The 25,136-nt window shown below is 39.7% G+C and overlaps 3 protein-coding genes across 8 annotated transcripts in view; 2 read left to right on the top strand and 1 right to left on the bottom strand.

The window, feature by feature from the left end:
* The window catches only part of LOC107036545 (CCR4-NOT transcription complex subunit 10), a 7,883-nt gene extending 4,184 nt beyond the window's left edge, over positions 1 to 3,699 (top strand). For both annotated transcript variants that reach the window (XM_015254576.1, XM_015254575.1), the window contains exons 5-8: positions 1,231 to 1,913; positions 2,752 to 3,105; positions 3,206 to 3,394; positions 3,498 to 3,699. In XM_015254576.1, coding sequence (XP_015110062.1) covers positions 1,231 to 1,913; positions 2,752 to 3,105; positions 3,206 to 3,394; positions 3,498 to 3,556 — 1,285 coding nt within the window. In that variant the 3' untranslated portion in view covers positions 3,557 to 3,699. The remainder of the gene's footprint in view (positions 1 to 1,230; positions 1,914 to 2,751; positions 3,106 to 3,205; positions 3,395 to 3,497) is intronic.
* Positions 3,700 to 5,155: 1,456 nt separating this feature from the next.
* On the top strand, positions 5,156 to 10,752 carry LOC107036498 (WD repeat-containing protein 13). Its single transcript, XM_015254502.2, has 5 exons — positions 5,156 to 5,437; positions 5,603 to 5,727; positions 6,591 to 7,236; positions 8,441 to 8,872; positions 9,720 to 10,752. Exons 3-5 carry the CDS (start codon positions 6,596 to 6,598, stop codon positions 9,949 to 9,951), a joined length of 1,305 nt encoding a protein of 434 aa, XP_015109988.1. The 5' UTR covers positions 5,156 to 5,437; positions 5,603 to 5,727; positions 6,591 to 6,595; the 3' UTR covers positions 9,952 to 10,752.
* LOC107036496 lies at positions 10,745 to 23,675 on the bottom strand. 5 transcript variants are annotated; one of them, XM_015254497.1, is made up of 10 exons: positions 22,936 to 23,675; positions 22,752 to 22,879; positions 22,627 to 22,650; positions 20,685 to 21,207; positions 18,982 to 19,523; positions 16,857 to 18,192; positions 15,428 to 15,972; positions 14,155 to 14,667; positions 13,169 to 13,394; positions 10,745 to 13,108 (listed from the first exon to the last, which is right to left on the bottom strand). In XM_015254497.1, the coding sequence occupies exons 1-10, from the start codon at positions 23,042 to 23,044 to the stop codon at positions 12,540 to 12,542; spliced, it is 4,515 nt and encodes a 1,504-aa protein (XP_015109983.1). In that variant the 5' UTR covers positions 23,045 to 23,675; the 3' UTR covers positions 10,745 to 12,539. The 5 variants fall into 5 exon arrangements, with proteins under 5 accessions (XP_015109983.1, XP_015109984.1, XP_015109985.1 ...); XM_015254498.1 differs by having other exon boundaries at positions 10,745 to 13,394; positions 14,155 to 14,190; positions 14,257 to 14,667; XM_015254499.1 differs by having other exon boundaries at positions 10,745 to 13,394; positions 14,155 to 14,163; positions 14,257 to 14,667.
* Between the last annotated feature and the right edge of the window lie 1,461 nt (positions 23,676 to 25,136).

The raw sequence follows: 25,136 nt of genomic DNA, 5'->3' as shown, positions 1-25,136 counted from the left end.
GGGGGGGGGGGGGGCGAATTGAGGAGTGGGGCAACTTTTTGATGACGGACTTTTTCCCATCCAATAAATTCTCTTAACTGCTAATTCTGCCAGATGGGCGCCAATTATTTATTTTTTGTTAGAATAATTTTCCTCGGAGAACTAATAAACTCCAACCCTGCTCAGAAGCAATCACTCAAGGGTGAAGGGGAACGAAACCCCTTACGTTCGTTAGTCGGCACCAAATCAATCAAACAGTACTTAATTTTTGGGGAAAATCAATGTATTTCCAAATAAAGAAATTATGCAATCTGAATGTGAGTAACACAATTGGCAAAAAAATAATTCCATTGGAAGTTCAAGGTCGGCTTCACGAGTTTGAGAAGGAGTAGTCTCGAATTAATTGATAATTCATTATAAATTTGAATATAAAGAACTCGACTGTAATTTTTATTGCTCATTCAGCTCTGACCTGTCTGATTTCCCCGACGATGATCCAGTAAACTGACTCTAATTCGATAAACCGATTAATTATGACAAGATTGATAATTCTTTAACTTTAAGAAGATTCAACAATGCTGAACTTTCAGCAGCCCTGCCGATGACCGGTCTCAATCACGTTCGCTGAACGACTCCCGCAAGGCATTGTCTGGCTCGCGGCACGAAGATCCTTTCGGGTGGGATCGATTATTTTCGCCTATCGAATCCGATAAGTTAGGATCTTCTCCCTACACCACGTGTAGATCCCGAGGAATTCGCGGAATCGCAGGTGACCCTCCACGAGATTTCGGTCCGCGACCCCAACCGCGCCGTCATAGGGTGTCCTCATCGTCAGGCAATCCCTAATTGTGGCTCTCCTACCCCCGTCCTCGTTGTCGTACTCTTGATCCTGAAGAGATTTTTCTCCAAGGTGACGACAATGGGTATCCTCAGAACAGAAAGCCACATAGTTTAGCCTCCGTCAGTTCGGCTCCGTAGCGGCTTCCCGGCGTTGGGGGAGTGACCAAGGAAACGTGACCGTTAATTAACGTGATTATTTTTTAATTTCTAATTTTTTGACGACTAGGTCAAAAGGATTTCTATAGAAAATACCTCAGTACAATAAATTATATAGAAAGATCAATTTCTACCGATGTTTTCTATAAAATAGTGTCTATTCGATATTTTTCTTCGCAACAAATACGCTAGGTGTTTTACTAAATTTTTTCGTACGCGAATACCCTTATATATTATGCTTTTTTCAATCCATAGAATTTGCGGAGAATCAGCAGCCGTTTTGTATTACAACAATGTGGCTTGTATAAATTATGCCAACGGGAAACCCAATTTAGCAGCATTTTATTTTCAAAAAGCCTTGGAAGAAAATAAGAAAGCTGTAGAAAGTGTTCGGGTAAAAGAGACGGATCCTATGTCATCTCAACCTTTATATACTTTAGGCGGTGATCGGCATTACGAATTGATGTTCAGTCTGGGTGTGTCATTACTCCAAGCGGAACAAGCAACAAAAGCTTTTGATTGTTTTACTGAAGCAGCACAAAAACTCCACAACAGCCCATCCCTGTGGTTGAAATTAGCAGAGTGCTGCATATACTGCCATAAACCTTCGAATGAAGTAGATTTCGACATTCCCAAGAGACGAGAGGACATGGTGCAAAAAGTCGTTGGTACTGGAGCACATAGAAAAATCATTCTAGCTTCAGCATTAAGTAAAGACACGCAATATCATGTCGAGAATCTATCTTACGCAATTCCACAGCCAACACTGGAATTCGGAATGTTATGTCTGAAAAATGCACTCTTTACTCTGCCAGAAGAAGAACAATCGACACGAACTTTCAGTATACCATCACCACCTAATCCATCGGTCAGTTCAGCGGTAACATCCGGTCTACAATCAGCAATTGTGTCTCTAGCATCGCCTGGTCATATTCTAGGTACTTGAAATGAATTAATTAAAACACAATTCAAATTCAAATTCCAATGTTTCAAATACTTCGTATGAGCGGGTATATATATTTTCTGTCCAAATTTCAAGTTGATATCCCCATTTTTGCACAAGCTAGAGTGTTTACAAAGTTTTTTATGAAAAGACGGAAAAACGGGAATATCTCGAAAACTTTGTATGAACGGATATATATGTTTTGATTGATTTGGATAGAAGGCGTCGAAACGAATATTTTGAAAAAAAATTAAAATCGGTCCGCTAGTTTTGAAGATATTTACGGAAAACGATTAAAAAATGAATCGCTTTTTCTCAAAAACTATTAGCTCGATCGAGCTGAAATTTTGCACGTAGAGCTAGTCCTGATTAAGACCTACAATCTAATAAAATTTCAGATTTTTTAAAATTATTTTAGTCACTTAATTACTCAATTTTCTAAAAATTGACCACCGGGAAGGTGGCGGTGGACGTAGTCATATACAGACACGGTTGCCAAACTTCGTATTTTTACGTTTCAGACCATTCTACATCATTTACAATAAAAATTAGAGAATGTGAAAATCGAAGGATTGCAATGCTTCTATTCGGAAATGCCACCAAAATTTGAAATAGTTATTGGGATCTTTGTCGCTTTCATGCTCTTGATCGGACATTGGTCTTCCAACAATGCTTCATCTGATCTGTCTCAGACGTAGGTTCATATTTGTTCCTCATATATGACGAATTCGAACAAATACGAACATCCGCCTCAGATAGATTCAAACACTGCCGAATTTCTCTGTCCGACAGAGAAAATGATCCCATTTATCACACTGGATATTATTTTTCAGGCAATCCTCCAGCAGCAGCTCCTATAATACCTGTAACTTCGAAAGTAACCGCAGTTGAATCTTCAAACCTGAAAATCGCGATCCTTGGAGCTTCCGCATATGTCTCGTTATGTCTAGGAGACTACATCGCTGCATTAGAACATTCAAAATCTCTTTTAGCCATCGAAAAAATCCCAGGAGCGTATAGAATGCTGGGAAATCTTTACGCTGCTGAGTGTCTCATTCTAATGGATAAAATTAACGAAGCTATTGATCATCTCAAAATAGAAAATTTTGAGGATTTAAATACATCCATACCTGTTCCAGATGCGTTGGATAGAGATAAGACTCAAGAGAAGCTTATTAATACAAAAAGTAATTTATTCTTATCAATTTTTTCCATATCTCATATTTTCCATAACAAGCTTTAAAAAGGCTATCCATAATTTTTCAATCAATAATATAAACATTTTAGAATGGTTTCCCACCAGCCTTGTGACAGCAAAAGCGATACTTCGTTACAATTTAGCAGTGGCTTATGCCACCAGAGGCGAACTAGATAAATCCAGTGAAACACTTAAAGAAGTTTGGGTATCAAAAGGGCCCGACTGTGATATACCAATACACGTAATTATGCTGGCACTCTACATTGAATTGCAGAAAGGTAAATAAGATATTTTGTTATGCTATTTTCATCTCCTATCAGATGAATTCGGTATTCCATAGAAAATCGCAGTTTCTAGCTCTCAATAATGTGCTATTCACAGGTAATGTGGACATTGCAAGATCAATAGTAAAGCTGCACTGCCCTCAATACTGGAGTTGAGGTTGAGAATTAGCCAAATAATCATATATATTGCCATTTATTGTAAATTTATCAATCTAATTTTGAATACCTTTTAGAAGTGAAATAATATTTTGTAATAATTAATGTATCAAGATTCAGATAATAATCATAAAAATCATGAAATAAAGACTAATATTTGGTAATTTAGTGTTTTCCATTCTTCTATCTTCTGCTAAATTTCCGCATAATCAAAATCAAATTCATCGTGCGCGCAAAAAATTTATAGAATAACATTGCGCATTCGATCGAAAATTGTATGAAATTGTATTTCGCTTCGCGGAGGGAAAATCTGACTTTCCGCCTACGCCGTGACGAAAAATAACGTTCTTACCGCGGGATGTAAAATAAAGGACCCTTACCCACGTGCTTACTACCCTCGTTTTCGGCTCGGGTGGTAATTCTACCCGTGGGCACGACTCCTTTATTTTCCTCCCTTGGTGGAAAATATACTATTTCGGCCTAGTGACCAAATATACTATTCTGATTCGTGTGATTGCATTCTTCGGCTTCGCCTTCTGCAAATCTCCCACTCGTCAGAAATGTTTTTTCGGACCTGAGATGAAAGTAGCTATTCTTTGCAGGCGTGTTAAAAAATAGCATGTGCACCTCCGGCGGGGAAAGCATGACTTTCTGTCCTTGGGGCACAATATCGAGATACGCGGTAGCGTATCAGCCAAGTCGCGCCCGATAACCTCATAAAAACAACGAGAGTTATCAAGTTCAAGTATCAATCAAGTATCAAGTATTTAGACACGACACAAGAAGTGTCTACTATACCCTTCCACTACCCTCAACTGATTTTCCATCAACTAATAAGAAATGCGGCCACTTAGACGGAGTGTCCTTAGTTACACTATATAAATCACCAATCCGCTTCCCACTTATGCAGTTATTAATTTAATTTATTCAATATTTACTAAGATATGCACATAGCAACGAGCTATCATGCACATTTTTCGCGTTCCCATTATCTTCCAACTTGAACGGTCAGTATAGAATCGCTAAAATTTTATTACCTCTGCACTCGCTGTTGGCAATCCTTTCTTTTATTGAGCAAACTTGATAAATACCTTCCAATAATCGGATTCCAGTTTTGGAATGTGTTGTTGGAAAATTTCGACGGTTAACCTTCGGGCAGGAAATTCCACTATTTACATACTCCCTTTAGAAAATTGAATACCATCTTAGTTATCGGTGCAAAAGAATGTAGTGAGATGTGATGAAAAATAAACAATTGAGTACATTTAACATGTGCCCAAGTTATGCGTGGATAATTTCAACTTTCATGTGGGGAAAATTAACAGCACATTACCATTGTGTATAATTTTCTTGCCCCTTTTATTTTCAATAGAATCCCTCCGTACATAATATCTAATATTGCATTCCGTGTTCAGAAAATAATATCAACAGTTTCATCAGAGTCCCGATGATTGAGAGCGGTCCTTTTCACATGGTTCATTTCTGTATAGTAAACAATGTAAAATTAATGGTGTGGAGTCAATTTGAATTCCCACTCAGTTTCGCGCCCAATTATTGCACTCCAATTTATTCTCTCATCATTTCTCATGTCACAAAATACTTGTAGTCCTTTTCCATGTCCACAATTATACTGGTACATTGCAAAATTTTCCGTCGTAATTTATGCGTGTGTCTAATTTGATGGTTTACATTATCTATTCTGTGACATGACTCATGTTCAGTTGACTTGAGTACAGTCGTCGGTAAGCCGAAAAGGGGCAAGACACTTCGTCCGTATGTCAATACAGCAAAACCTGAAGGGGGAGAAAACTGTCGTATTAGTTGATTAATGATTAATGCAATGAGAGAAAGACGAAGATGGAATTGATTTATTGTTGAGGGGTGAGTCAGAATTTCCTCATTTTCATCATGAGAATGTCTTCAAGGTTAGCCATTCTCACTCTCATCTAAGGATCAAATTAATTCTCAAGATTTCAACATTTCTAGTTCGAATGTAACAATTCTAATGAGATATTCGTTAATAAACGATGGAATTATCAATTGCAGGTCTTGAAGTCATGTCAGCAATCTTCAGCATGACCTTCGACTATGAACTGAAGACACCAGCAGCCCTAGCTCCACACGACTTCTGGAATAACGACGACAGACCAAAGGTTTCCTCCGACTATTTTGTAAGTTTGAGTAGAAATCATTGTTTAGTCGGGATTGCACTCAAACTTGACTCTCTCTGATTTTACAATCTTTACAATCGACTCCCAATATTAAACGCATTGGGATGTACAGCCCAATTAAGAGGAGGGACAATGAATTATTTATTTTACGATAATAAAACATTTTCATTTTGATAAATAGGGGAGGTTGCCCTGGTAAAACAGTCCGATTATTTCCGACCGGGTGATAAAAAATGAATCTGCGTTAATGATGTTTCTGTCTTTGCCCGTTGAATTCCGATTGGCTGACAGGTAGAGTTTGGAGTTTGAGAAAATTATGAAAATTAATGGGAACAAGGGTATGTGGCCGTTATCGTCCGATTACTTTCCGAAAAAGTGGTTGATAGATCTCATATTACGCATATAAATATTTAAATGAGCAATAAATGTTATTTACACATACCCCTGATCCTATTAATTCTCATAATTTTCTCAAACTCCAAACTCTACCTACCAGTCAATCGGAATTTAACAGGCAAAGACAGAAACATCATTAACGCCGATTCCTTTTTTATCACCCAGTCAGAAATAATCGGACTGTGTTACCAGGGTGGTATCAAGTATCAATTTTCGAGCAAATCTGCTGCAAGTTATCAATATATTGACAAATCAAAGTACATTAATCTCCAGGAGGCGACGATGAAGATCAATGTGCTTTAGATGCCAAAAATATTAATGACTTTGCGCAGGAAATTTGTTTGAAAATTCCAGGGAAACGGTGGCCTTCACTTACCCCTCAATTACCACCGAAGAAACCCAAATTTTCAAACAGACAATTTTCGAATAAACAATTCGGTGTAAATGCGCACTTCTCCTGAGTCCAGTGGCGATGACTGCAGCCCTCCCCTCGAAGATGCTTCCCCAGTGGCCGCAGCAGGTGTTCGCCCTGGACGCCAAATACAACACTCGTCGCAACGGCGCTCAGCCGGCCTTCGGGATGCTCTACATCCGCCGGAGGTCGCAACTCCTCCGGGACAAGGAGTCCAAGAGTCCCTCCCCGCGCCCCACGTACGTGAAACTGCGCTCCGAGCTCCTGAAACTCCGCTACGGAACGATATCCGAGTACAACGGCCTCGGCTCGCGCGCCTCCGTCGACGGCGTCCTCGAGGACAGGTCGGTCCATCCCAGGTTCAGCAAAAAATCCACTGCCGAGAGCTTCGCGTTCGCCGGGGTACACCACGTCTTCGATCAACACATTGCTGGGGTCACAGCGTTGAAATTCGCCAACAACGACCGATCGAAGTTGTGCTGCGCGTCTTTCGATGGGACGATATCCATCTGCAGTGTCACAGATATGCCCCCCAGGGTGGTGGCCAAGCTCGAGGGCCACAGGAAGGGGGTGACTGGCATTGACTGGAGCATCAGCAACGATCTCATCGTCTCCACGAGTCTGGATGCCACTGTTCGGCTCTGGGGAGTCCACGGGGATGCCACCCCCAACTGCCTCAGGGTCGTCGCCGATCAATTCAGGTAGCAATTGGGAATTGAAAATTACTGTTGTTTTCGAGTTTTGAGAAAATTGAGGTTTAGAAGCTTCTGGAGACGTCTGAACCGACACGTATGACAAAATTCAATAGAATAATAGAAAAATCAATAGAAAAAATGTTTGCGAATTCGGGAGAACATTCTGTTGGAATTCCCTAGAAATTCTATTCAAATTATGGAGAACTAGACTGTATTATATTATACTAATTTATTTTATTGCTTTCTTTCCAATTTTTCTTTGCGGTTAGATTACATTAAATTTATTGGATTCTTCCCATTGTAGTATGCAAATTGGGGGAACAGTTTTTCTCATTTTCAAATGAAGAGATGTTTATGATGAATAATAAAGAGAGTATTGATACTTTTTGTTGGGATGATGATCGATTCGCGAGAAAATAAAAATTGATATTTTTTCAAATAGTGAAAGAATACCCATCAATTCAATTTTTATCCTCACATTTTGATAGAATGTATGGACAAAATAGCAAAGAATAAAAATCGGAGATGAAAAATTTTATCGGATTAATATAATGTAATTCTCGTTAAAATTCTATTTATTGAACAAATCAATAGATTTCGGTTTGAATTTTTCTCTTGAGATTTTTTCTATTAATTAAAACTATTGGGTACGGATTTTCTAATTTTTTTGGCTACATTTTGCTTTGTCTTGCATTGCAGAATCCGAGTGAAAAAAACTTGGAAAATCATGGCCAAGTATTCTTATGGAAAAAATTCCAAGAGAATATTCATGTAGAAAAATCGAAGTCTGTTTACATTTTCCTATCAATTATCTCATAGAATCAGCGCAAAAAACAAATAGAATTCTAACGAGAATTCCTTAGAATTTTAATACAATCCCAATAGATTTTTCTAACGAATTCACCAAGTTTTTCTATTATTTCATTTCATTTCTTTATTTAATTTCACACATGCTGTCATTTCATTTCAAGGATTTTCTCAGAATTTGGGAAGAGGGAGAGTGAAGTAAAATGGAATTATTCAAGTCCTCAATTAAGTAAAAATCAGGAATATAAATGTGATGAAAATAATTTCAATTTGGAACTGTAATAAATTTGTTGATCATTAATGATTAATTGATGATTAATAATTAATAATAATACTTAATTATCAATTATTTATCATTATTAATGATTAATCATTAACAATTAATTATTAATTGCATCCCTAGGTCTGAGGTACTCTGCTGTGCCTTCGTCCCAGCTAACAACAACCTCGTCATCACTGGGAATGGACAGGGACTCCTGCAGATACTCAACGTCTCCACCGGGATTTACCCCAGAGGGGGAACGACAAAGATCGGGGGGAAAGTGCTCTCGTTGACGTGCGAGGAGAGTGGAGGCTCTTTAATCTGGACTGGAAACGACAGGGGAACCATCACCAGTCTTCGTCTGGAGCCCGCCTCTGGGAGACTCTCCAAGCTCAGGAGGATCGAGGGCCTCGGGGGAGCTGTCACCAGTCTGTCTTGGAGACCCTGGCTCTCCAGGGAGTCCCCCTGGCCCAGTGTTCTCGTCAGCAGCGCCTGCAATGCAGTCTCCGTTTACAGGATTGGGGATGCTCAGGGGTCTCTCAGTGTCTGGAGGAAGTATCCTGTTAAACATCAGTGAGTGATTTTTTTTTCGATTTATAATGACAATTATGGATTTTTCCACATTTTTTTAAATATTGCAGATGAAGAAACAAATGAGCTTTCATTTTTCTGGGAAAGCCCAATGAATGCTGAGATTTTTTTTAAATGAATATTGTTGGACATCAATTTTTAGAGTTTCTCGTCTTCAATTTTAGAATAATAAATTAAGTAAAAATCATAAATCTACTGAATTGACCTCTTCAATTGAGAATTTTTCTGAACTCATTCATCTCTGCATATAACAATGAAAGAATATTAACAATTAACTCGTTTTTTGTCAATTTGTCTGGAGGAAGTATCCTGTTAAACATCAGTGAGTGATTTTTTTTTCGATTTATAATGACAATTATGGATTTTTCCACATTTTTTAAAATATTGCAGATGAAATAACAAATGAGCTTTCATTTTTCTGGGAAAGTCCAATGGATGCTGGGATTTTTTTAAAATGAATATTGTTGGACGTCAATTTTTAGAGTTTCTCGTCTTCAATTTTAGAATAATAAATAAAATAAAAATTATGAATCCATTGAATTGACCCCTTCAATTGAGATTTTTTCTAAACTCACGCATCTCTGCATATAACAATGAAAGAATATTAATACTTAAATCGTTTTTTGTCAATTTGTTATCAAAAGTTTGAAATTCGGAAAAACGAAGTTACTGAACTCAATTTTTGAGGGATAAAATCCTTTTTTTTTGAGAATTCCATCAATTTCTCACTCAACAATACATTTTCACAATTATTCATACTCTACAGTGCGAGGCTCTCGACCTCCAGATGCCAGATAAAAATAAAAAGCGTGTATTGTTTTTTTCAAAGGCAGTATCTCGTGAGGTCGACATTCTGCCCTCAGATGGGCGCGTGCCTGATAGCCAGTGGTTCAGAAGACGGCTCTGTTCACCTGTTGGACACTGCTCGCGAGGGCAAAGCCGCCCAGGTGAACAGACTACATGGGCATTCCGCTCCAATTCTCTCAATTGCTTTCAACTATGACGAGTCGTACCTCGCCACTGGGGACCACCAGGGACTTGTTATCATATGGCAGAACTGAGAGCTCTAGTGTTACCTAAAATGAAAGTATCGGAGCACAGACTAGCAGTGTATATTTTTTTACGAAGATAGTTGTGTAAATATTAAAAAAAATAATTAGAAAATTGAATTTTCGTCCATTTATTGACACTGAGGAAAAAATGTTATTGATAATTTTATTAGTCATTTGTATTAATTTAATTCCATAGTTGCACTGCGTATTTTTAATTAAAATTCCCAATGGAAACAATTTTGTAAAAAAAATCATCAAACTTTTTCTATAGGAATTAATTAATTAATTTTCCAAGCTTGAAAATTTAGGGTTGAGGCATTTCTGTCGAAAATATCTAAATAGAAAAAGTTGTATAGAAAAATCGAATTCCATGAATTTTTTCTGTAAAATCTTTTGCACTGAACATTTATTTTAAAAAAACGAGCAGATAAATTGTGGAATTTTTTAATAAAATCAACGAAGAACAATCAGAAAATTCAGCAGAAAATATTCTCTAGGAAAAACGAATAGAATTCGATATTTCTATACAATTTATTCTATTAAGATGTCTACAGAAGTTTTTTATTTTATTTTATTTTTTTATGAAAGAAGAAGAAAAATAAATCAATAAAAACTTGGAAAATTCATGTCGAGCAATTCCCACAGAAAATGTCTCCTGGAAACAATAGTATAATTGAGAAACAGGATGTAAAATACTCCAAAAACTGAAGTCAGCAATAACAAAGGGATTATGGATGATGAATGTACGATTAAAACTGCAATAATATAACAAATAGGATATATAAAATAAACAACACGTGTATAGCAATATATTAATCGTCCTCTATTCATTGTAATATCCTACAAATTGTAGCGATGGTGCATCTGGGTGTTCTCTTGAATGACGACAGCCGGAAAAGCCGAGCATCTACATTTGCTAATGTATAGCGATAACAATTGCTATCATTTGGTGACTTCCCCTCCCTCTCATTGTCGTTATATTTTGCCTTTGAGAGCATTCAGTCAGTTTACTGGACCTTTGATTTAACTTTTGAATTGTAAAGAACTTATGTTTACTCGATTTTCCTCGAGATTTCATTAATTGAAACTGTAAAATCAACTTATCGAGCATGTTGTCTTCTATTTTTATAAATAAAATGCTTTAGTCATTCTTTATCAACAATGTAATGAGCGAAATATCGAGTTTATGGGGTAAAATTAATATTGCAATACTCTTCAATTAGAAAATACGTAAGAAAACTCATTTTTCTTTCCAATTAATTCCCCTTTTTTTGGTATTCATTCGTTACATCGACAGAATGAGATAAAAAATACTCTTTCACTCGTGCAATATAATCGGTGTACCCTATTCCTAAAAACAAAATTTACGTAAAAGTGTGCGTTGAAATTGTCAATACCATATTCTCGTTTTAATCTAATTGAAAATTTCAGGTAAATACATAAAAAAGTAATCAGTGATCGTATTCCATCCATTTTATCATCAATCACAGATCCATTTCCAAATAGAAAAGAAAAATTATCTCGTAGTTTCCATTATCACAGGCTAACTTGCTCAAATGATATTCCCCCATCATTTTTTCTCGTTAATTTTCTCACTTCACTCGAGAAATTAATAAATACACGTTTCGACGAATAGAGAGCTGTTTTGGCGCTAGCAAATAACAATTAAAAAGTACCTTTGAAAATTACCCCTTTCAGATTATGTCACTAAATGTTAAAACAAAATTATTAATACCTATGTTAATATGCTCAACGATAAAATAACGATTGATTTACTACGAATTGAAATGAAACTGAGGATAATTCAATGTTTAGGCACGACAGTTGGTGCATCTACGAGTAAATTAATACATATTTACATTCGGTAAAGACCTCCAGATTATCACAATCTGAAGATTTAAATAAAATTAAGAGAGTACTTGATTAATGAACGTGTACTCGGTGGATATTTACAAGAGAAAGAAATGAAGTTTAATTTTTATTCTCTTTGCGAAGGAGTTCTTTCGGACGGACTTTGGCCAATTGAGCTCTCTAGAAAGTTTTCTGTCTTTATGCATGTAAAAAATCAATAGAAAATTTCTTTTGGAATTCTTGGGGAATTCTATTGGAAGTCTATTGGGGTAATATTTTTTACCCTTTGATTGAAAATTAGGCAATTTTAAATAATTGCTAAAATATTTTTAACAGAAAAAAACAATAGATGTTTTTATGTCTAGAAAAATTTATCAAAAACGAGAAGAATTCCAATCGAACTGTTCTATCGACTTTTTAAATACGCGCTGTTCTCATTTTTCGACAAGAATTGAAAGTCTATTAGAGTTTTTCCCTACTTTTATCGAAAATTATGCAATTGCTCAAGTTTTCCGTTGAATTTTGTCATGAGAAATAAAACTTATAGTGAATAAGTCGAGTCTAGACTTTGTCCTATTAAAAAGTTATCAAAAACGAACGGAATTCCAATAGAATTACTCTATCCACTTGTTCACACGTGTTATCATTTTTGACATATGCCATTCCCCTCCTCGAAATAAATCTAGTTCCCCTCCAAGATCACCCCGGACGGTTGAAATTTACAATGTAAATTAAACATGGACGTTTCAGGCCGGATTATCGTTCTCCCCAGGTTCCTTGATCACACCGCACGTCTCGATGCCATCGATGTTGGAGGGCTTTCCCCCCTCACCCCGACGTGGAGTCTGACTCCTCTGATCATTCTCTTCATTCTCCTCAACATCACCATCAACTTTAGCATCAGTTTCCTCTTTAGTCGATATTACTAGTGGTCTCCCGGACGATTTGGTATGGCTCGGGTTTTCAGTCTTAGAGGCTTCGAGTTCACTCACTTCGTCTGCACTCTCGTCCTCAACTATTCTTCTCTCCGACAATTCTGGGGATCGCAGGACTGATCTGATGGACTGATCGTCCTTGGAGAGGGACGACTCCGAGCTGTTCTCCTTTCTCTCCATCCTCTCTTCACTCTCGTCGTTCGATCGCTCCTCCATCTCTCTTTCGTCGTGCAGCAAATGGGCCAGTGAATTGTTCTCCTGATTCATCGGCAGATTGAGCTTCAATTTGTCACGGGTGTGTCGCAGCTCTCCCAACTGCACCTGGTGATTGTCACTGGGTCCAGTGGCGTCGTCGTCAGGTGTCAGGCCAACGTTCGCCCCTGGGAAAAATTGACTCACGTACTTTCCGTCCCCAGCTTGAAATTGGAAGGGTCTATTACCACTGCTGACGAAGAACTCGTCGTCACCCAGGTGGTTAGACTCGTCGTAGTCCATGGGGTAGACGTCGAGGCGGGGCTCGTCCATCATCTCCTCCCAGTCGGCGTACGTCGTGGGCTCCCAGGTGGTCGCTGCTGGGCTCGGGAAGTCCGAGGTGTGCGTCTCCTTTGGGTACTCGTAGACGCAGTGGTAACGCTGCTTCTTGAACCACACGTTCTTCTTCTGGTCCTGGAAATTTACGATGAGTTTAGTCGGGGGCAACACCTTTGGGGGTGAGAACAGGAAATTGAATGGGGATTTTAAGAGTGAGAGTTTTAATGCATGTTTCGGTGTAATTTGGTCAGATTTTTCGAGATGAGATAAGAGGGAGAGCTTTTTCGGGGAAAAATGGAGAAACGATTGTTGAAATACTTGAGGATTTTTTTTTCGGTTTGTAGTTGAATTGTGCTCTGACATAAAGCCATTTGATACTTGATTTCATTAGGAAACATTTTTAAAATATTAAAAAAAATAAAAATCGTTTTCTAAAATTTTCTAAAAAATTTGAAAATTTTCAATTTTTTGAACGTGCGACCGTTTTGTATAAATAATTCATAAACCATTGATTCGATTTTTATATGAAGCACATTCTGATGAGATATTTTCTGTACAAATTCCCCGGCTCAAATTTTTCAAGTTTGTTCCCTTGATTTTTTTTTAAAAAGGAGAGAAATAGAGTTGGAAAGAGAATTCACGTCGAAGAATTCCAATTGAAAATGTCTCAACTAAAAATTTCTATAGGGCATTTTCTGCAGAGAAATTTCCAGTAAAATTCAAATAAAAATCCAATAGAATTTTTTCTCGAATTGCATGCACAAACCCAATGAATCCCGGCAAATCCCCACGTCAATCTCTGACTCCTGACCCCCACAAGCTTCCTCGGCCCCAGAAACTCAAGCCCCACCCCCAACACAAGCATTCAAACATCAAAATGTAATTCATAATTTACCAGTTCATCCTGGGAGCAAGAAAAAACACAAAACTCCTGAGACTTACGTAATACCTCCTCACAACAAAGTCCAAAGAGCCACCAAAACACCCAGAAACTTACCCCACTCTTCACATTCTTCTCCGGAGACCTCAGTGCCGATCTGTGAGGGGCCAGGGTCGCGTCCCAGGCAGAAGGCGTGAACTCCTCCTCCTCTTCCTCGTCCTCCTCCTCGATTTTTCCCACGTCGTGGCTCGTGGGAGTGACATCCTCCCTGCAGCTCTCCTCGCTGTACCTCTTCCACACGAACTCCCCCGAACTCGAACTGTTCTCCTCGTCCTCGACCTCAGCCCTCTCCTCCCCCCCGCCCTCCTCGTCCTCATCCTGGCTGTCCCACTCATGCTCAGTGCTGAAACTCGTCGACATGAGGTCGTCCTGGAGCTGCAGAGGAATGGGAAACTGCGCCTGCCACTTGGACTCCTCCTCGGGACTGGGCAGGGGAGCACCACTGGAGGTTCTGCTCCTCGTCTGGGACTGGGGATGCAGCGGAAATATAACCGATCAATTTACAGGTATTTTACGGTAAACATCGGAGTTATCATTAATTTTTAATTAAGTTAAATATTGGATTAGTCGGTTGGCTTATATTACTCGACGATTTTTTAATTATTAAATTAATCATCAAGTAGGTATGTAAATTCCGAATTATTTGATCAACTGTAAATTGAGAATTCTATATTGTCAATTATTCAATTCATAGTCAATTGAAAAATTAGAGGAATGGGAATTAAATTACATTATAAATTCAAAGTCACAAAAATTCCATTTTGCCTGGAATTATTTTTTTAACCATTCGTTATTTGCAAATAAATAATTGACATTGTTTAAACTTTTGGAAATCTTATTTTTTAGGTATGAGATCAATTTATGGTGAAAATCTAAATGTGAATGAATTCGATACGTTACGTTAAATTGATTGCTTATAAAAAAATTTTATTTTTTGGATTATTTCACTAATTTTCCTCCAAACTAAACTTTCTATTCTTTTCTATTTTCAAAAATGTGTTCTAACGATTCAGTATCGAGATCCAATTCAGATCTGATAGGTTTAAATAATAAACTTAATATAAAATGTCCGTAAACTTAGATCATTGTAAACTTGACGTCAAATGGAGAAAAAATAGCCAAAGTACGGAATATCCTTAAACAACAGAAAATGAAAAAAAAATGGAAAATAGTAATTTAACCACTGACTCAACACACACCAAGGACGACGCTAATTTTGCGCTCTCACCTGGGACTTCTGGCCCACATTAGCCACGTAATCCATGCTCTCGTCGTCGGAGATGTCCCCACAAGTGTCTCGATCCTCCTCAGGGTTCTTCCTCTCGTTTCCCTCCACCAGGACAACTTTATTCGTCCTGGTATCCACGACGATAACGTCCTCAGAGAGCGAGAGCCTGGAGGCCTCAGAGGCCTCCCTGGAGTCCTCCCTCGACGCAAAGGACTCTGAAGTCACCGCACTCTCCCTCTCCTCCAGGATGGGGCTCAACGGAGTCCCATAGATATTGTACCTAATGGCAATGTCAATGTTCCCAGGGCCAGAGCTCTCCTGCTCCTCATTGGACCCCCAGGAGGGGGTGTCAGTGTCTTGAACACTGTTCACCGATGGCTCCTCGTCGTCCCTCAGCTCCTGGGACTCCACCACTGCCAACTGAGCCCGCGGGAGCTTCTCCCTGAGCTCATTCCTGATCGCAGCCACGAACTCCTCGTCCAGGTTGAAGGAAACATAGGAGTTGTCACTGCGTAGTGACATCGTCGAACTGTCATCATCCTCACCTTTGAGAATCGACAGTAATTATTATTTTAGAAATATTAAGAAAAGTTTTTTCTTAAAATAATTTGAGAAAACCTAACGAATTCATTGCCAAATTCTATTGGATTTCTATTCAAATTTTATCAAAGTTTCTGTCAAAATTTCTCGACATGAATTTTCCACTCGAGTGCAGAAAACTTGAAAAAGTTTTTTTTTTCATTAAAAAAATCAACCAAAACACTTGGAAAATAGGAGCATTTTTAAGTAAAAAAAAATGCAAAAATGGGCTGCAGAGTTTTACCAGAAAATTTGTTGTACGTGTCATTAAAAAATAATTACTAATATGACGCATAATCAAAATTAAGACGTTATTTAAACATAATGTCAATGTCACTATAATGTCAATGACATTGACATTATATTCTTAGAGAAATATTGAGAAAAGTTTTTTCCTAAAATGATTTAAGAAAACCTAACGAATTCACTCAAAAATTTTATTGGATTTCTATTCAAATTTTATCAAAGTTTCTGTAAAAATGTTTCGACAACCAAAAAAACTTGGAAAATATGAGCATTTTCTATTTAAAAAAACGTAAAAACAGCCTGCAGAGTTTTCCCACAAAATTTGTTGTACGTGTCATTAAAAAATAATTACCAATATGACGAATAATCTAAATAGTCAATTGACAATTAACGAAGCAATCAATCTTTCAAGGTCAATCCCTGACTGAAAAATGAATTCGAAATTAGAATCAATTGATCATCTAATAATTCAAAAATGTAAGACTTGTTGAACAAAACTCCTGATAATAAACAACAAATATACCCCAACTGCTTTTACATGTAATAAAAAATAAAACGTCATCAACTTCCCGATCTTTTAAATATTACGCCAATGTCTGCTCACCTTCATGCTCGTCCTGCTCACTGCCCCTTGACCCCGAAGGATTGGACCCACTGGGCTCCTCCTGCCGAACATTTGTACAATTATCTACCTCTTTATCTACAGTAATTACACTATCTACACTCTCCACCAAAGCCCCATTGACCCTCTCAGTGGTTTGACTTATGCTCTCCGTGCTCTCGTCCTCGTGGCTGATCCTGAGGGTGTTGGAGGGTCGTTCCTCCTCATAACCCCCGCAATACTCGGCATCCAGGATGGTATCAAGCTCGTAAAGGATCTTGAGCTGTTCCTCTTCAGTTGTCGAGTGTGGAATCCCAGAGTTGAATATGCAGACGTTGTTCTCCTCCTCTTCGCATGACTCCTTGTCCCTGAAGCCGCTGTCCGAGCTTCTCTCGTCATCAGGGGTGCTCAGGTGCTTCCTCTCGTCCTCCTCGTCGTGAGGATCCCCAGGTTTTCTCCTGCCCTCAGGGGTGGAGTCCTCGCCGTTCGAGAAGTCCTCGTTGTCCACTGAGATCTCCCCCCGGGACTGGGGGGTGTCTGGGGCCGACGGAGACGTCTCCAGCAGGTCAGGAACTGCCTCAATCTTCTCGGATTCGATGATCTCCTCGAAGTTGATGGACTCGAATCCCGTGTTCTTGCGCTCCAACTCGAATTCCAAAGCATTTTTCCAGAGTTCCACGTCCACGAAGGTGTTTGTGGACTCGGTGACGGGCTCAGGGGCTCTGGATGCCTTTGGGGTCGAGCTGAAGTCCCTCATGTGCTCCCTGGGAATCGGTTCGATCGTCACTTCGATCACTTCCTCGTTCCCCCGCTCCCTCTCAGCATTACTGGCGCCTATGTCTCGCAGTTTTCGCAGGGCTTCGTCGAACTCGTCAGCAATCACCGAGGGCAGGTCCCCAACGCTCCCTGAGGAGTTGATCTTCTTCCTCGGCTTTTCAGCCACCTGGGGCCCCAGGGACCACTCGGCCTCGGAGTCGTCGTCGATGTGCACCAGAACCATGAGATCGGCTATTGATTTGGACTTCTGCTTGACTTTCTCTGTGTACGCCCCTCGCTCCACTCGCCCTCGCCAACTCTCCTCCTCGGTTTCAGACCCGGACTCCTGGCTTATTTGGGACCTCAGGTCGGGGTTTTTCGTGGACTCGTCGGGCCCCAGCCTGAAACGAGCCTGGGGAGTCGTCGAGGGCTTCTCCTCGGGGACGCCTTGCCACAGGTCTGAGTCCATGCTTGCTCGCAACTCCTTCAGGCTGCAACTTCTTGTTTCCTTCATGTTCGGTCGCAGGGTCTCCCAGCGCTCCTCGAAGTTCACCGCGTCCTTCCCTCGGAGGGCCTCGATCACCTGCGATTTCGGGGTAATGGTGACTGGGTGCGAGAGAATTTCGCGGAAATATTTGGGGAATTCGAAAGATTATTCTAATGGATTTCGATTGAACTTTAGATTAGCTTTTGGCTCAGTGTATTGGAAAATTAGATTGAACAATAGAAATTCAGTGGGAATGTTTTAGAAAAAATCAATGGAATTCCGGTGTTCTAGGCAACTTATTCTATTGGAATGAGAATTTCAATTTCTATTGGAATGAGAATTTTAATTTTTGCAAGTATTTGGTTTGATTTTTCTGATGAAATAGGAAGAAAAATAGAGTGAAAAAAAAATAAAAATTCATGTCCAGGTGTTTCTATAGAAGAGTTGTACAGAAAAACCAAATCCATATTCCAATTTTTTCTGCTGAATATTGTTCTTTTGAGATTTCTATTGAAAAAAAGACTAGTAGGTGTCCAATAGAATTTTCTATGGAATTTTCTCAGTTCTCCAATAGAATTCAGTAGTGAAGTGGTCAAACGGTTCAAGTCCACTTAGCTCTTAGCTGAGTTTTCGATGAATATCTCCAAATCTAAGGGAGATAGCGAAATTTCCATATATATCTTTTTTGAAGCTCTCAATGTGCTCTACCAAAAAGGTCATAGCAGAAATTTTGCTATCTGCCTTACATTGCGAGATATTCATTGAAAACCAACGAATAGTCAAAATCGACTTAAACCGTTTGACCACTTCGCTACTGAACTGTTCTCCCCCAGTGGAATTTTTCCTCCAGGGTATTTAATAAAAGCGTTCTGTTACTGTTTCTACCTTCTCCAAGTCGACTCTGTCGTTGGGGTTGATCTTCCAGCAGGATTTCAGAGCCTCCACGAGCCCCTTCGAACTCTGCAGATCCTCCAGCTTCAGGTGGGACTCGAAGTTCAACGAGAGGATCATCTCGATGACTTGCTCGTCCCCCAGGGAGTCGTAGGGTCGCTCCCCCCAGCTCGCGATCTCGTAGAGGAGAATTGCGAAGCTCCAGAGGTTGGCCTTCGGGGTAATCGCTCGAGTCTCGATGGTTGTGTCTGTGCACACCAGGCTCTCCGGGGCTGACCACCTGATGGGGAGGGCCCGGTCGCCCACGACGTAGTAGTCCTCGGGGTACTTCTCGACCCCAATCCCGTAGTCACCGAGTTTGATGGAGAGGTTTGGCGACACCAGGCAGTTCCTGGCGGACAAGTCTGTGTGGGCGAAGCCATTCTGGTGCATGTGCCCGAGCGCCGAGGAGATGTCTAAGGACATCCTCAGCGGGATCTTCTCGGTGCTGAGGGCCTCAGACTTTCTGTTCGATCGTAGGAAGGACTTTAGGTCACCTACGGGTATATAAAAATTCAAAATTAAAGGTTTTTACGTGCGTTAAGTGAGCGGTAAAATTGCCTTTTTGAACGTTAATTCCAGGAATCGACAGTAATTGTTTCCTGGCGTCATTTGTGGGGGAACGTCGTGTATTTAGTTGATAACTGACCGTCATTTTTGTGTTCAGTAATTTTTTTTGTCATTTTTCGTCATTTAATTCCATTTTTTTGTAATTTCTTCTTGAATAGGAATGGAAAATTACTGTTATTTTTGACATGAGTTAAGTAGCGGTGGAATTACTATTTTCTGACCACTTCTGACTAATTCTAGGAATCTTCAGTAATTATTTCCTATCATCATTTGTTGTAGAACATCGTGTATTTGTTCAATCTTTTTTTTTATTTTCTGTCATTTAATTTCTAGGATTTTCTCGGATTTTGGTAAGAGGAAGGGTGGGGTAAAATGGAGCTATCCAAGTACTCAAGGAACTAAGGATCAAGAATATAAATGTGGTGAAATTTATCTCAATTTGGAATTATAAAAAATTGACTGAAAAATCGTATAGAGTAGTTTAATTTCTTATGAATTCTAAAAATTGTCAATTATAGTGAAATCAATAAAATTTCTTATTTGATAAAACCCTTCATAAGCGTTTCCTCATAAACCAATAAGCCTTTTTAAAGCCACTCATTTTTAGAATAAATTGAGGAGTCCTGGGCTGAGTCTCAGGTAAAAATGAAAAATAGGAATGTCTCTCGTCTTCGGCAAAATATCACTCTGAAATCGAGTGCACTGTCTCCACGAAAATTAATCTTAATTTATCTCAATTCGGAATTGTAAAAAATTGACTGAAAAATCGTATAGAGTTGTTTAATTTCTTATGAATTCTAAAAATTGTCAATTATAGTGAAATCAATAAAATTTCTTATTTGATAAAATCCTTCATAAGCGTTGCCTCATAAACCAATAAGCCTTTTTAAAGCCACTCATTTTTAGAATAAATTGAGGAGTCCTGGGCTGAGTCTCAGGTAAAAATGCAAAATAGGAATGTCTCTCGTCTTCGGCAACATAATACTCTGAAATCGAGTGCTCTGTCTCTGAATTCGCGATCAGTGACGTCTAATGCACGTGTAAGACGTCAGTGAACCCCCGGTAATTTGTTTCCCCTGCATTCTTACCTGTGGGACAGGACTCGAAGAGGAGGAGGTAGGGGTCCGTCTCGAGGCAAGTTCCGAAGAGTTCCAGCAGGTTTCTGTGGCGGAGTTTCAGGTACGGGAGGGCCTCCCCCAGGAACCAGGCCTTCTCGCTGGCGGTCGCCTCCTCCGTGAGGATCCTCACGACGATTCCTCGGGTCCTGGTGTCGCTGAGGTCCTGGGTCCCCTCCACCACCTTCCCGAACCAGCCCCTGCCGATCTCCCGGAGGTACTTGAGGCGCTCCCGGGGGATGTGCAGCTCCGGGGAGAACCACTCGCGGTTCGGGATCTGGCCGTCCTCGTTGTCCGAGAACTCGCGGTCGAAGAGCGAGGGCGAGGGCGGTTTCGGCTTCCCCGGGTGACGCGCATCGGGGACCAGACGGTCCACTGGCAACGGCTCGAACTCCACTCGGTTGTTGGAGATTGAACGGGGCACCTCCAGCTCCAGGGTCGAGAGCCCTCGGGAGAGAATCGTCTCGTTCACTACTCCCGAGACGTCCTTGAATTCCTGGAAGGTTTGGGGACGTTAGGCTTGTTAATGCGCCGGTTTTTCGGGGGTTGTGACAGCTCCGGGGAGTCTGGGGCTCGCAAGTTGGGGAAGAGATGATTCAGTTGGAATATTGTTAATTTTTATTCCGTTGTGAATAATAATGACAGAAATCATTGTTTTATTAGTTGTTGATATTATTCTTCTTCTGTTTTTCCTTTTTTTGGTTTTGGTGAATGTTCGGAGGAGCTTCTTTGTGGGGGAAAATGAGGAGTGAGGAAGTGGGGCAAAATGGACACTTCCGACATTTTTTTAATATTAATAACTCAGGAATAAATTGATTGATTGAGCTGTTCGGGCTCATTACAAAGAGAAAGAAGTGGATTCTTCGAGAAAAAAATTATTCTATTCCATCAATTGGATATGGTTTTAACATTTGAATGTTTATGCTGTTGTGACGAATAATGCTAGGAATCCTTGCTTTATTAATTTATATTATTTTTTTGTTTTTTCTTTTTTTGAGGAAGTGGGGCAAAAAGGATACTTCCGACAATTTTTTAAATATTAATAACTCAGGAATAAATTGATTGATTGAGCTGTCTGGGCTCATTACAGAAAGAAAAACGTGTATTCACCAAGCAAAAAAAATCCATTTCATTAACAATTAAATATAGCTTTTGCATTTATCGGAAAATGTGCACTAAACCCGAAATGACGAATTCAGTTATTTTTCCTCTAAGAGCAGTGTTTTTTGAATGTCTCGGTATTGAAGGGAGATAAAATGTTCACGAAGAAAATTTTCGTTGTTCTTATCTCGTGCAATGGAAAGGCCCTCATAAGAATTTCTCAAATATCTCCTAGCGACACGAAACGGTTTCAATTAATCAACTCTTGTTTCGAAACTAAAAAAACCTTAAAAATAAAAGAAGAATCCTCAAATTTCATTCTACCACTCTCGCACTATTGAAGATTGAAAATAATTCCTTTCACTAAACCGATTTCAATGAATTAACTCTCATTTTAAACCTTTAAAAAATGTCTTCTTGTCTTGAAAAAAGTTCTTTTTCCCTCTGCACAATTCCCAAATACTTCACCCAACACCTCGATACCCCACTCCCCAAGCCAAAAAGCCCCTCACCTTCTCCAATCCCCAAACCCCCACCTCCTCATCTCGTCCCCCCAAGTCTAGGGGAGGCCAGGGTAAAATGGCCACTTTAGACTTTTTAAAAATTATTCATAACTCGGAAACAAATGTAACAATAGAGCTCAGTTCAGGCTCATCTCAAAGGAAAAGAATTGTTCTTTGCATTGAAAAAAAAATTACGAAATTTCATCAACATTTCAACCCGTCACTAATATTTTAAAAAAAGTCAAAAGTGTCCATTTACCCCAACCTCCCCAACAGAGTCTACTTCAAAACAGTTCCAACAAATCCATTACCTGTGACTGATCAGCTCCAGAGTTCTATAATCGAAAGCAAATGTACAGCAGTTGAATAGCGTAAAACCACGAGTGCGAGAAAAAGTAATTCCCAAAACCCTCACCCCCCGAGCCCCGACGCCTACCTGAAACCCCTTGGAGGCCCTCCGCTGTCGCCTGCAGCAGAGGCAGCTGAGCACGCAGATGACCATGAGGACCCCAGCCCCCAGAGAGCCCACAGCATAGCGCTGCTCCCAGCTATCGGCCCTGAACCCTGCAAAAATCCCACATCAGCAACCCCAAAAACGCCAAAACCCACCGAGGACCTACCTGAGGGGTCACCTGAGGTTACCGGAAAGCCACTGGCCCCGGAGAGAGCCTGACACCACCAGCAAGCCCACAGACACCATTTCATCTCGTATTTCACGCACAAACCCATATTCCCATGTTCTCCAACCACTCCCTCAGCCACTTCACCTTTTTCCCAATTTCTACGTAAAAATCATGTCACCAGGTCCCCTTCACCCGCAGGAAAATCACATCACTCGATCCCCTTCGCCCCACGACCCCCGATCACCGCAGAACTCGGAAAAAAAATTAGAAAAAAAAATGGGAGTATGAATTCACGGATTAGCACGAGAGTACGCGTGTTCGTGTATTTATAACACGAGAGGTTGTGTCATGGCAGTTAAACGCACACCAATTTAGGGGGTGAGATGCTGTTCAGATCCTCTGCATAATCGTGGGATTAATAATGAAGACGCTGGTGGACCAGACTCCCTCTCCAATGGGTCGTGACGAGTGATTCAACGATATTAAAATACTGCCGAACAGGTAATCGTGGGTGGGTTGGGGTAATCGGACGTCGCTGCACGAAAATAATGTTTATTCGGGGGAGAATGGCCCTGTGAGGGGACACCAGCACATCTAGGGGTATCATTCACTCGAGGATATCACGAGCACACACTTGGACACTTGGCACCTACTGTTATACACTGAAAACAAGTACCTGCACCAGGCATAACAGAGTAGGTGCCTCAGAACGCCACCACCACTAGCTTACGGTGTGACCCAACTGCCTCGCCCCTTCTTCGTTTTCGTGTGCTGGCCTCTCTTTCTCGAGGGATCGCTCCCTCCACCGCCCACTTATCTACACCCACTTTTCCAGGCGATGCCACGAGTACATGTCACGTGTAGCTTGGGCTTGGTGGATCTTGTTTTTTATTGATTTGGGGGGTTTATTGGGGGTTGGCATTGGAAATTCGGGGGTTTAGGGGGCTATTTTTTTAGGGGGAGTGGGGTAAAACGGCCCCTTTTCACTTTTTTTGTGATAGGGGCGAGTGGGGTAAAATGGACACTTTTGACTTTTAAAAATGTTAATGACAGGTTGAATTGTTGGTGAAATGATTTTTTTCAGTAAAAAGAACAATTCTTTCCCTTTGTGTTGAGTCTAAACTGATTTCAATTAATAAAGCTGTCTGTGAGCTATAGTTTAGGAAGTTTCATGCTTTCATTCGCTTTTTGGTAGGAAAAAATAGCGTTATAGTAATTATAACGCTAGCTATCCTGAGTTCGAGGCATTCGTCATTTCAAATGAGACGCGGTTGAGGGATTGTGGGTAGACAAAATGGTGGCTGCGCGGCGGTTCTCCTCTAATGATTCGAAATGATTCTAAAATTCTATTTCGGTCACTGAATTTCGTGGAACAGTGATAAACGGGTGATTCGAAAAATATGAAAGTACGAGAACGAAGTCATTTTACGAATTCAGAATTTTAAAAAATCGTATCCCTTGAAAGTAAAAAATAAAAAGGACAAATGATGAAATAACATAAAAAATATATCAACCGCAAAATAAAAAACTGAGGAAAAAGAGGTGTTAATAAATAGAATTATCATTTCCAATAAAAAAAGATGATAAAAGTCGTAAAAAATGAATAAATTTCTTGCATTTTGAACAAAAAAAAATTATTCTCATCCCTTGAAGATAAAAAAACTGGAAAAACCCGGAAATAACTAAAATTCTCATCTCCATAAAAAAATATAAGAAAAGTCGCAAAAAATAAACTAATTTCTTGCATTTTAAACAAAAAAAAATTATTCTCGTCTCTTAAAGATCAAAAATATGGAGAAAACTCGGAAATGACTAAAATTCTCATCTCCATAAAAAAAAACAGAAGTCGCAAAAAATAAACTAATTTCTTGCATTTTGAACAAAAAAAAATTATTCTCATCCCTTAAAGATAAAAAATATGGGCAAAACTCGGAAATAACTAAAATTCTCATCTCCATAAAAAAAATATAACAAAAGTCGCAAAAAATAAACTAATTTCTTGCATTCCCAGAAAACAATTTTTGTCACTGCCATCTGAAATTGAACAGGACATTGACAATTCGTCGACATACTGTTTGCTGGGTTTTGAACAAAAAAAAATTATTCTCATCCCTTAAAGATAAAAAATACATGGAAAACCCGAAAATAACTGCAATAATCACCCCCATAAAAAAAGATTACCACAATCGTAAAAATTC

Source organism: Diachasma alloeum, unplaced genomic scaffold, assembly GCF_001412515.2.
Source record: "Diachasma alloeum isolate Michigan unplaced genomic scaffold, Dall2.0 Dall_scaffold_00209, whole genome shotgun sequence".
NCBI lineage: Eukaryota > Metazoa > Arthropoda > Insecta > Hymenoptera > Braconidae > Diachasma > Diachasma alloeum.
This window is presented reverse-complemented; position numbering and strand designations above follow the sequence as displayed.

Excerpts from the sequence above, each read along its gene's own strand:
- LOC107036498 (XM_015254502.2), top strand. The coding sequence starts at position 6,596 with ATGACTGCAGCCCTCCCCTCGAAGATGCTTCCCCAGTGGCCGCAGCAG. Across the intron at positions 7,237-8,440 it reads GTCGTCGCCGATCAATTCAG|GTCTGAGGTACTCTGCTGTG; the intron begins GTAGCAATTGGG and ends TTGCATCCCTAG. Across the intron at positions 8,873-9,719 it reads AAGTATCCTGTTAAACATCA|GCAGTATCTCGTGAGGTCGA; the intron begins GTGAGTGATTTT and ends TTTTTTTCAAAG.
- LOC107036496 (XM_015254496.1), bottom strand. The coding sequence starts at position 23,044 with ATGGGTTTGTGCGTGAAATACGAGATGAAATGGTGTCTGTGGGCTTGC. Across the intron at positions 14,668-15,427 it reads ATGTGGGCCAGAAGTCCCAG|TCCCAGACGAGGAGCAGAAC; the intron begins GTGAGAGCGCAA and ends CTGCATCCCCAG. Across the intron at positions 13,395-14,154 it reads CTTGCTCCCAGGATGAACTG|GACCAGAAGAAGAACGTGTG; the intron begins GTAAATTATGAA and ends GTAAATTTCCAG.